We start from the raw sequence: 12,119 nt of genomic DNA, 5'->3' as shown, positions 1-12,119 counted from the left end.
CATTAAAAGTACCACGCTTGAAATTTTGCTACTTTTGATGAGGGTTGTAACAAATGTGCTGGGATGTGAAGCAGGGATTGCACGGCCAAGCAGTGAGAATGGGCCGCTCATGCTTAAAATCCCCAGGCTCCCCAGTGCTTTGGGAGGAAGGTTTTTAGGGTGAAGGCTGCAGAATATGTGACTTCCTTTTGATTGGTTGCTGGGGAGGGAACAGGGCGGTACTCCAGGCACCTTGGGTTCAGCCTGAAGTTGCCATCTTTTGCCTGGCAGAGGTTCTGTGAATGTTTGGGGTTAAGGCTGAATATGTTTTTCTTGCTTTTGTTTTTTCCCCTCTCTCCGCCTTTGGCTGTGGTCCGGCAGGTGGACTACAAGGCAGACGAGTGGCTGATGAAGAACATGGACCCCCTGAATGACAACGTGGCCACCCTCCTGCACCAGTCCTCTGACAGATTCGTGGCAGAGCTCTGGAAGGATGGTAAGAATGTGCTCGTGTTTGTCATCGAGCTTGACTGGAATCTTTTACAGTTAAGGCTTATGTACGGTTCTTTTACATAGAGATGTGTGTATATTTTCTTACTTTAAAGCTCTTTAATTTCCCTAGAGCAGGGCTGCCGTTGTGTCGGATTTTACCCACTTTAAGGAAACTTGAGTAACAAGATATCTGCCTTCTTGGTCAGATGCTGTGGGAACATTCTAGTAGCACAGCCATAAGACCTGCACGTTTGCCTCAGGCCACCCTGGTCCCCACACAGTCGTAACCCAGGGGTGTTGGGATGCAGAACCCTGGAAGCCTCTGCATTCTCAGACCATCTGCATATAGGTCAGTTGTCTTTATCGCCACCAGTCCTCAGGTGGCGGTTTCAGTGGCTTTATCGTAGACCAGAGGAGCAAAGCACCTGTGTCCATGTTTGTAGTGGGACCAGCGTTTTCTGAGCTTAGCTGTCTACATGTTTCATCCTGGTTGTTCCCCCCACTTCACTTGGCCTCAGGTCATGAGGACCTTAGCTTCGAGTCTGTCTCTGCCTAGGCCGTGACCCTGACCCCAGGCTTGTCAGCTCACTTCTGCTTTTTCTGTAGCATCTCAAGACCTCGTCACCTAGGTGTCTCCGCACAGGTAGCAAGAAAGAAACCCAGGATGCAGATCAGAGGGCTTAGGGCCATCAGGGCAAAGAGAAAGAAAAGAATGACCGCAGAGACAGTGAGCTGGGGATGATGACCATGTCAAAGACGGTCTAGTCAGGTCACTTAGGTCAGCTCCAGCAAGTGTGGGGGTGGGCACAGTGCATGTGCTCCAGCACGTGTTCTGGAGAGAGACTGTGGCTGTGAGACTGCACAGGCAGGGACTAGGGGAAAGGTGCGGTTTCCAGCAGGTGAAACAAGCTTTTCATCACTGTCCCTCTGGGTGGACATCTGCACGTGGCCGCTGCTGCTCGCTGTTGCTGGCAGTAACTTGCTTCACCAAGGCAGCCTTTTGAGGTCTGAGGAGAGGGCAGGACCCCAAGGTGGCGTCCACAGTGCCATGCAGCAGAGGGACTCTCGGCTCTGTGCTCTGGGAAGTATGAGAGTAGGTCTGAGCTGTGAGTCTAGAGTGGAAAGGGGACCCTGAGATCTGGTGGCCACTGGGTCCACAGGGCCAGGAAGACCACACAGGTCAGTGGGAAACATCCCAAGAAGAGGAGGCAAAAATGACTGACACTGCTTGGCAGGAATGTAGTGTTCAGTCAGGAATGGATTGTTGTGCTGCCCTGGGCAGTGTGGGGCCCCCCAGCTTCGCTCAGGTCTCAGAGCAAAGTGGGTGAGACGTGTGGATGACTGCTGAGTGTCGGTGACCCCTGAGATGATTGTCACATGCAGAATGGAGGAGGGCTGCCTTGTTCCTGGGGTGCTAAGGTCAGATGTCACGAAGGAGGAGGCAGTCTTTCTTGTCCTTGAAAAATAATAATTTGTTGAAAAAACAAAGCCAGTATCTCCTGAGCACGTGCTAAGGGCCTGGCAGTCTCCCAGCATCACTGGTGAGCATTTACATCCTGATCGGGCCTTAACCGCAGAGTGACAAAGTTTACCTGAACTCATATCGGAGTGGGTGGTGTTTTTAGAAGTGATGTTTGTGTGGGCAAAGGGGTTGTTGAGCCAGTGGAAGGAATGATCACAGTGAGGAAGTGGAAAATCCCAGCTCAGGGTAAGAATCCCATTGAGGCTTTAGGGCAGGGCTGGGACCAGCAGGCGGAGCGAATTTTGCAGATGAGAATGGTGACAGAAGAGGCTGGACCACAGAGAAACCCTCTGGCAAGTACCATGGATTTGTCTTCATGAACTGAATGGCATCAGTAGGTTTGTAGGTCAGCGTAGGAACACAGTGTGAACTTGAAGAAGCAAAGCGGGCAGTGGCTTGTCGGATGGATTGGGGTGAAAGACCCCAGAAGCAGGGAGTTCAGAGCAAGGTGACCGAGGACAAAAGCAGCGGGCATGGAAGAGCAAAGCCTAGGAGAAAAGGAACAGAGGAAACTAGTGGTCTACCGTTAAAGTCTCAAAAGTGGGTTTTCTCTCTTCATTTTGAATGAGAAGAGAAGCAGGTGTTTGGGGAATCATGGCAGGAGGTCCTGGGCTTGACCAAAAGCAGTTTGGTGGGAATCACCTGCTGAGTCCCTGACCCGTTCACTCGTCCAGCCTCACACTGGATCATACACAGTCAAGCGGATCCCAGAACCATGAAAGACTTGTTCTGCGCCCACCCAGGGCTTTCCCAGGACACACTCAGAAGCGGGAGCAGGACGGAGGGGCCTCTGCCTTGGCTTCCTCCTTCCCAGCTCCTCATCAGCCCCACCCTCCCCGTCCAGGTACAGAAGGGCATTTGTCCGCATCAGGTCAGAAGTTTCAGGAATGAGAGATCTGGTGGGGAAGGTGGGAGGGGAGGCTGCAGTTGCCGTGAAGATGTGACGCGTATCCATGTCACAGGTACAGGGAGGACCCTGTCTGGAGAGCCTTTACCTGCCTGTTTATGCTTTCCCGAATGAGCTATAGAGAGGTTTTTCACTTGATGACAGAAACTCTGAAAGGCGTGAGGCCTGCAGGGCCCTCCTGTCCTGCCCGGGCCCTGTCCAGCTGTCCTCAGCTGTTTGCACTACTCTCCCAGGGCCTCACCTTTCCCCACAGGCAGCTCCGGAACACATGTCACCACTTCGGTCTGAACAGGCCAAGTGGACTCCTACCCCGAGCGTGCCCTGGCTGTGCCAGTGTCTGCTCCAGAGTCATCCTGCGTGTTTGCTGCTCTTAGCAGGAGGTCTTGCCATCCGTCAGCTCAGGTGCAGTCACTTGGTGTAATCCGAGTGACAGGTTCTCGGAGGTGACCCACCGTTGGGTGGGTCGGGGGCGGGGCAAGCAGAGCCGGATGCCAGGCTTCCCCGATTGCGAGGACTGCATGTTTTATGTGTGAGCTCAGCGGCAGGCCCAGGAGTTTGAAAAGGGTTGTAGGGTGGAGAATTCATCTTGTTCACTCTAGATGTAGGGATGTCTTGGGAGAAGAAGAGCTTCTGGGAAAAAAATAGTCCTGGAAAAAAACGTAAAAATAGTTGAATATTTTTATAGCCACGTCAGTACAAAAGCAGAAAATGACAAGTTGACTGAATGTTTGAGGATATGATGGGTGAGTGTAGTTTGCCTGCAAAGATGCAATACCTTGAGTATAAAACACTCGTGTTAAAATAGACTTTGTGTCAGAATTTTCTCCAGGCCAGACCAGGAGAATTCAGATTTATTGGTGGCAGCCCTGCCCTAGAGACTCATAGTGCCCAACTTTTTGCTAAAAGATGTCATGGGATCTCTTAGCAGCTACACTTGATTTCTTACTACTTCTAGGGGCTAACATACAGGGGGAAAAGACCTAAAAATTACATTTTCCTGTAAATGTGCCTCCTGAGATATTTTCATCAGTAACGGTATGATCAATAAGTATCGTCTTAGTTATTATTTGACTGTTACTTTAACATTTTATACAACAGAATTTTGTTTTCCATAATGGTAGTTACTATTTGTATTTGAAGTAAAGTGTATTTCCAAAATCTGAATTGGAAATAAAATTACAGAACAGTGTATTTTTAATAGTAAATGCCACCTTTTTCAGAGTAATCTAACTTACTATTAGTTTTGTCCTGATTTGTTAATAATTTGCAAGACAATATTATAAAAGACAATGCACATGGTATCTTGTTGCTCTTAAATTTCATCCTGCATTTACATGGGGGTAACCATTTGCCTTTGATACATTGTATAATGCTTACACCTGGAGCTGGGAGTGGTTCAGCTGTATTCATTTATTTTGTAAAGAACTTTGTCCAGATGTGCAAATTCTGAAACAGTAATGTTTGCATGGGGTCTGCCCTGGACTAGCTACTTCTGTAGCCCGATTGCAAAATTGACTTGTGATGTCAAATGTCTCTCACACTAACTGAAGTGTTTGTGTATCTGCCCTTCTGTCCTCCTGTTTTTGCTGTTTCTCTGCTTTAGAGATTCAGAATATTCAGAGAGCTTCTTTCTATGACAGTGTTTCTGGTCTTCATGAGCCACCAGGTGAATGGATAAAGCCTGTAGGTCTTCTAGACACAAAGGGTTTCAACCCAGAGGAGGCACTTGCGGGGGGCTGGCAGGGGGGCCGGGAGGGTGGAGGGGTGGTTTCTGGGTTTCTGTTTTTGTTTTGCTCATAGACCTGCATGAACCTTCATTTCATGCTCAGTTTTATTATCCTTAAAGGCAACTGTTTGAGCGCATAAACAATTCAATCGCTACTGCCTACACATCGCTTCTTATTTTATGCGTAGCCCAAAGCACCGCATAGCAAAAGGTCTGTGCCCACCTTTTCCAGTAGTGCCATCTGATACCCAGTCCTCTAAGGGAATTGTTAGGACTTGATGTGCCAAATAATATGTCCCTTGTCTTTGAGTTACCTTTAGATTTTCAACTCTAAGGAACTCCAAGGAGGAATTTTTTTTTTTTTTCTTTTTCAAGTCATTAACATTTTGTGAACAATTAATTGCATAATTACCTCATGTATGTTGGACTCATCATTATGCCTTTTAATTGGAATTGATGTGCATATCTGGCTACTTGGCATTTTCTTTTGAACTGACCAGGTACTACCTGTCAATACAAGGCTAGATTTATGCACACTGAGACAAAGAGTGGAGTGTTAGAACCTGTACCTTGAACCTGAAGTTGAGTATTAGACATTTGAGCCTAAAGGTTTGAGTCCATAGCCCTGTTTAAAATACAGCCCAACCTATAGATCAACTATACTTTAAAAATAAATGAATAAAGAGAAAGAATACAGCCTAAACATGGCAAAGGCTAATGTAAATGAAGATCATGTAACCTACTTGTTTAGTGAAACTGTCAAGTGAAAATTCGATAAAGTCAAATTCATATTATAAAATTTCCTTCATGATTTTGGAACATAATGCTGAGATCCAAATCCATCTCAAAAGGTTTTAAAAAATATGTTGAAACAAACATGCCCATTTTAACCCAAGATTCCTGCTGTCAGTTCTAGATCACCTACCGTGAAAAAAATAGGTTGCAAGTAAGGGTGTGGGAGGGAGGAATAGATGATGCCAAAGATTGCTCCATGAGCTGGGATGACTGCCCACAGGAGACACCTTCACAGTTGGTCATCTTTGGCCTTGGGGGTGGCGGTGGGGGCAGCTGGTACTGATGGAGCTGAGGAAGTGAAGAGGGAGTCAGGAGGCGGTTTGATGCTTGTGGTCTGCCTGGGACTTGTGCTGTGATAAAAGGTCAGCGGTCGAACTTTTGAACTTGCTCCCAAAGCAGACTGCCCTCTTTAAATTCATTCCTCTACCTCTTGGGTTTCTAGTTGTTTAAGAGACTTGTTGCCCACTGTCACTCCCCTGCTCCTGGCACCAAGCAGGCACACCATGAAGTCACAGAGGGAGGGGCTGGGTGGGCGCAACAGCCTCGCCCAGCCTCCTGCCACGGCCTTTCCCTCTCCCACAGCACAGAGGCTCTTTCCTGTGGGGCTGTGATCTTTGGGGTCTGTGGACCAGGTGCTTTCCATACCTGCTGGATCGGGTCCGTGGCTACCCTGGATGACAGCATTCCCACAGAGGGCCAGCTCACCCCTCCTCCGCTGCTGGCCTCGTAACTGGAAACATGCCTGGTCCATCTCTCTTGTGAGGTGGCCCCTGGTTGAGTCGCTCCGCTGACCTCTGAGTATCAGAGTCTCAGTCTCTCCTCCTGATGAGCCTTCCATCCACCATGGCTCCATGTGGTCTTGAAGCTGTGTATAGTATTTCTACAGCAAAAATGTTCTCAACATCTGCTTATGGAATCAAAGCCCAAGGAGGGGTAACAGGCTTTCAATGAAAACACAGGCATTAGTATTCTCAGTGATTTCTCTGGAGACGATGAGAGGGATCCTAGGGATGAAATCATGATGGCCTTTGATGCGTTGAGGTGGCGGCACCTCTGAATGAGAGGACACGTGCTCACACGGGCCCTGTGCCTTAAAGTACAGTCGGGACATTAGGAAGACGCCACCGGAAGAACATGCAGGCCTTTGAGGTTAAAAATGAGAGATGGGTAAAGAGAGGTTTCCAAAACCATCAAAAAATAAGAACGGGGAGAATGGAACAGAATTCCTGGAGGCAGAATAAGGAGGTCATGCAAGTTTCTGCTGTAAACCAAAGGTCTGTATTTTCTTCCAAATAATTTGAAAGTCTAGACTCCTGGGATAAACTGGTAATGGAGGATGCAATGAATTAGCTAAGCAGTTTCCTAACCCTTAGAGTTGTAGGCGGGGTTTTTAAACTAAAAGGCCTATGATGATAGGGGCTGCTGTCCATGGCTTTGGTCTTGATCCTGTGTCAGGGGACACTTGTGTGCAGTCTGCCCTGACGCTAGTTGACACCTACCACCTCCTTTATGGGGTAGTAAGGACCATCAACAGGAGCAGCCGTGCAGGAGAGACTGTGGTGAGGAGAGGGGCTCCCTGTGCCCAGACTGGCTTCTGCAGGGACAGAAAGTACAGATGGGACAGTAAAGGAGACAGATTCAAGGTCAGCTCAACACTGGTGCTTGGGAGAAGCAAGGTTGCATTCTCTTTAAATCACATGCTCCCTGTCAACCTCCAGGCTTCCTGGAATTCTTCTAAATACTCTAGAACATTTAAGAGATTGGTTCTACAACCCAGTTAGGTAACCATTGTAAATTTGTTACTTCTATATAATAGGGGGTACACTGGAGATAGTCTGCTCAGTGTTAAGGTTGTTTCTGGAAATGCACAGTACTTAAATGTTTGTTTCAGAACCCTTTTTGGGGGCCGTGCTGCATGGCATGTGGGATCTTATTTCCCTAACCAGGGATTGAACCCGTGCCCCCTGCAGTGGAATCGTGGACTTTTAATCACTGGACCAGCAGGCAAGTCCCTCAGAATCTTGACTTAGTAATGCTTTCGTGTACCTCACAGTAGAACTGTCTTAGTCGGTGTGAATGAGCGCTGAGGGCCTCTCTCGGGTAGGAGTGTGAGATAGAGTTCCTGCTCATCAAGGCTGGGTGTTAAAGTTAACCTTAAAATAGGTTTCTACTCCCCTTTTTGATTTCCAGCTCTATTAACTAGAGAGAATTTCTGAAGAACTGGCTTAACTGTGTCAAGTGCTATTAGATCACTAGTATTTTGTCCCATGCACAGATTTAAAGAACACAAACATCTGTCTCCTGAGACTGTCTGCTAGAAGAAGAGCCAGTTAAGCATTCTGGCCCCACACGATGCCATTCCTTATGTAAAACTATTGATGGCAGTTTTATGAGATGGGTGATTACAGCTGCACTTTTTTTTCTCTTAAACTGTGTGTATACCCTTACAGGTCCCAGGTGTGTGGAGCTCATCTCATTTCTGACTGTCCACATGGAGTTTGTTAATAAATTAAGTGTTGATGTGAAATACTTTGAACTCTTTACAGGCTACCAGGCAACCAAGTAATGAATTGCAGTTCCCACCAGCACCCTAATCGGCCTTGCCTGGCCCCTCAGACCGAAGAGCAGCAGGAGAAACAAAGCCACTCCACCCTGAAGCCCTGGGCTGGGGCTGTGAGGCGCTTTGAGGTTTCAGTAGCGATATTAGGTCTTAGGAGAAGCAGTGCCGCTCTTCTCGGGGAACTGCTAGGATCTTGTCTGCATTTTCCTGATTGCTGCTGTAATTTTCAACAAGAAAATATTTTTTTAAATAGAGGTTTTTCTTCGTCTTGGTTTTTTGAGTTAAACTGTATGAGTATTAGGGCCCTGATTATTTAATGAAGTTCCCACAGTGTTTCTGTTTTACCTACAAGATAATTTTGCTCAGTGGTAGAAACTAACCCCAAGTTTAAGTTTTTCAATTTAAAAAAAACCTGAAAGTCTAAAGCATTAATTTTTTAAAACTGTTGTGTATTTAGCTTGGACTTACCTCTATTAGAGTTAAATTTGAAAATCAGGTTCTTTTTTTTTTATTATTTAAAAAAAAACAAAATAGTCCTTCCTTGGAACTGCCTCGTGGGTCCCTGCAGACCAGTACAGCTGAATCCCCAGAGTTCACATGGTGCTTCTTCTCTTATTGTGGGCATGACTCGTTCCTGTGGATCATTTTGTGTTCATTCAGTGGATGTTTGTTTAAACAAATTACTGTGCACCAGGGACCCTACTCAGGCCAACATTGGGTGGTGGGATGGGCAGAAGAAGCTGTCTGAGCTGGTGATCAGAGGGGCCCCGGGACACTGGGGATCAACTCTCAGGATCCCTTGTGTGTTCAGTGCTGGAGAAACGTCCCCAGAAGCTCAGTCCAGTGGAAATATCCATGGAACAGAGTGGAAGGTTTGTCCCAGAGTATGGGGTCTGTGATTGGAAGGTTAGAGGAGGGAGTGGCCTGTTTAGTCTGGAGGCAGGTGGATGTTGGAGCCTAAAAAGAGGTGGCGGGAGAGGAATGGAGACCTAAAAGCCATTATGAGTTTGCTGGGACCCCCTGCATGGGGGCAGGGTTCCTTGGCTCCATTGCACAGAGAAACAAACTGAGGCTTGGAGAAGCTGGGTGACTTGACCCAAGATCACACAGCTTGTGGCTGGCAGGAGTTTGTCTGAGTGGAGTTCCTCATCTTGCACTCTCCCACTGGGGCTACTTGGACCGTGTCCTACAGGCTATAGGAGAAATAGGATTTTAAGTCTAGGAACAAGTAGCTTGTTTAGTTTTAGAAATATCTGTTAATCATGACACTGGAACTAAAGGTATGAGTGGAAAGCACAGTGTGGCTGCAGGGGTGGGAGGATGAAACGGGAGGAAGGAGCCAGGAAGGGTGTCGTCACACAGACCAGGGGAAAGACTCTGGTGGTCTGTCTTGAAGTTCCCATAAATCAGAGGCTGGACATGGGAGGGTTGTTGACGCTGACTCTGGGTTTCTGGCTGGAGTCACCAGTGGCCACGTCTGCCCAGGAGGAGAGACAGGGAGCATCTGCTTCAGTTCAGGACTTTGACCTCAGCTCCCCTCTTCTGACAGCCCCTTCTCCTCCTCTTCACCAGCTCCTCCTTACTCCGGCTCCTTGGGGCTTGCCTGGCACCCCCATCTCTGTTCATTCACCCTTTAAGGGGCTCATCCAGCCCTGTAACTTTAAACCCTACCTGAAAGTCGGCACCTCCCAAACCTGCCTTCTCTCCCTCAGACCTACTTGCCTAGCAGCAGACGGCAATGTTCCACTGTCCACTCAACATCTCCACCTCAGTGTCTCACGGGTACCCAGACATACATAGAGCTTGGGTCCGTCTCCCCTCCCACAGAACCTCTTTCTCTCATCATCTTTCCCATGGTACCACCAGCCACTTACCCACTCAAGCCCAGATCCCAGGAATTCTTGCCCTGGCCCTCTACCTGATTCTCCATGTCAAGTTCATCCTAAGAGCAAGTCAGTTCTCCCACCAAATTGCATCTGGAATCCTCTTCCTCTTCGATCTCCTCCATGATCTCACAAGTTCAGGCTGCCATCATGTCTCTTAGAGCCTAGACTTCGACATGGATCCCTGTCACCTTGCTGATCCCTTCCCAGTCCACCCTCTTACTGTGGGCGTGTCCTCGCCTCCCGGCTCCTGAACAAGCATCTTGTTCTTTTCTTTTGATGCATTTCTCACTAGTTATAGTTCTGAAAGCATTTAATTTGTACCGCATTTATTTGCTAACATACGTGTATCAAGCAGGTTATGTGCCAGACATTGTGCTAGGTTAGAGGGAGGTGATACTGAGGAAAAACAGATGTTGAGAGGCTCTTTGTGACCTGGTAGACACGAGAGTATAGGTGTTTGGTGACTGGTGCTGGGTAGTCAGGTATAGGGGTTCAAGGCATAAGTGAGATGCCCAGGAGGAGACTGAGGCTTGAGGAAGGCAGAAGGTCAAGTGCGCTTGTGTCCTGCCTTAGTCTAAAAAGGATTTCAGGTGAGCTGAGTTTGGGCCCCTAGTGAGCATCGTGAGATACAGAAAGAAGCAGCAGTCAGGTCATCAAGGAGCGTGTAGTAGTTAGAGAGGTGGGTAGAGGGCCAGCAAACGGTGGGATTCACAGTTCACAAAGAAGCCAGGTATGGAGACTCTAGAATGCTGCTGTGATGGTCAGCAGGGGTTTTAAATGGACCAGGGTCAAGTGAGATAAGCCCTGGACTGGGGTTGTATAAGGCTGGGAAAGAGGGAGGCCTGGAAGCCAGCTGGCTGCACAGAGAAGAGGAAGGGTGAGGAGTGAGTGGCACGTGTGGGGCCCGCCCTAGAGAGAGGCTCGAGGAGACGAAGCAGGAGGTCACACAAGTTCATCGTCCCGGCATGTGCAGGCACCACCCAGCCTTCCCGCGCCTTCCACAGCAGGCCTGCGTGACTTGGGCACACTTCACATGGTGCCAGGTCCCTGCATGCTCTCTGCCCTGGAGAACACATGAAAGAAACGGGACTGACAGGGTCAAAGAGAGCGATAATGAGGCTAGTGCAACTGTTATTTTGATTTTTTTTCAAAATAATATTTCAGTTGAGTGTTTTATTCTTTCATTAGATGCTTTTAAATGAGAGCATATTAGGCACCAAGCATTTGGCCAGCAGCTGGTCCACTTGCCGGGCTCTTGGTGTGAGCCTGTCACTTGAAGCAGTGGGTCTACGTGGACAGTGGACGCTGACGGCTGCTTTCATAAGAGCATCGTGTCTGAGTGGTTTAGCCCTCGTTGAACTCAGCTCAGGCACTGATTCTTTCCAGAACAGCCTTCTAATGTTGCATCCTGGCCCTTTCATGCATGTCCTGGTGCTTTGAAGAGAGAGCTGAAGCTTACTCATCCCTGAAAATCTGAGCTGATTTGCTATAACCTTCCTGCGTTTGTTGGCTTTTCTCATTGGCAATCAAACGACCAATAAGAAATGACTCTGGCCCCTTAATTGGAGCATATTCACTCAGTGGATTTGCTTTGTACAGTCATAAGTTTTAAAGTACAGTTTTTAGAAGCCATTTCGTATTTTGAGATTTACAGTGCCAGTTTGTATTAGCAATGCCAGCCAATGACCTTTCATTTACCAAATAATTGTATATGTAACAGGCAGATGTTATCAGAGACAGTGAGTTCCTGACACTAGCGCAGCGGAAGGCACCTGCTGGTATGTGGTACGAAGCACTACCGTATCCTCCCTGGAAGTGTGTGGCTGTTAGTTCACGGCTTGTGCAGTGTCTAAATATGCTGACTGCCTTACCTCTATGGCATCTCCTATCATCTGTCCCACAAAGCTTGTGCTGCCGCACTTTCACTCTGTCTTTTCTTTCCCTGCTAAAGAGTTAGGTCTGACTTCTTTTCCCTTGTCTCTCTTATTTCCACCAGTGGACCGGATCGTGGGTCTGGATCAGGTCACGGGGATGACGGAGACGGCATTCGGCTCCGCCTATAAAACCAAGAAGGGCATGTTCCGCACTGTCGGGCAGCTCTACAAAGAATCGCTCACCAAGCTGATGGCGACGCTCCGGAACACCAACCCGAACTTCGTGCGCTGCATCATCCCAAATCACGAGAAGCGGGTATGTGTTTCAGAGCAGGTGCTGCCACTGGAGACGGATCTGGGCCAGCTCACAGAGATGAG

General features: G+C 48.1%; 1 protein-coding gene and 1 long non-coding RNA gene across 7 annotated transcripts in view; one reads left to right on the top strand and one right to left on the bottom strand.

The window, feature by feature from the left end:
- The window catches only part of MYH10 (myosin heavy chain 10), a 122,130-nt gene that overhangs the window by 80,996 nt on the left and 29,015 nt on the right, over positions 1 to 12,119 (top strand). For 4 of the 6 annotated variants that reach the window (XM_059877752.1, XM_005220298.5, XM_005220299.5 and 1 more), the window contains 3 exons: positions 361 to 475; positions 4,504 to 4,566; positions 11,864 to 12,057. In XM_059877752.1, the coding sequence (XP_059733735.1) occupies positions 361 to 475; positions 4,504 to 4,566; positions 11,864 to 12,057 (372 nt within the window). 6 annotated transcript variants of the gene reach the window in all.
- LOC132343043 (uncharacterized) lies at positions 470 to 11,864 on the bottom strand. Its single transcript, XR_009491701.1, has 3 exons — positions 5,552 to 11,864; positions 3,142 to 3,547; positions 470 to 2,481 (listed from the first exon to the last, which is right to left on the bottom strand). It is a non-coding gene; the product is annotated as an uncharacterized lncRNA (long non-coding RNA).

This window comes from Bos taurus, chromosome 19 (genome assembly GCF_002263795.3).
Source record: "Bos taurus isolate L1 Dominette 01449 registration number 42190680 breed Hereford chromosome 19, ARS-UCD2.0, whole genome shotgun sequence".
Lineage (NCBI taxonomy): Eukaryota > Metazoa > Chordata > Mammalia > Artiodactyla > Bovidae > Bos > Bos taurus.
This window is presented reverse-complemented; position numbering and strand designations above follow the sequence as displayed.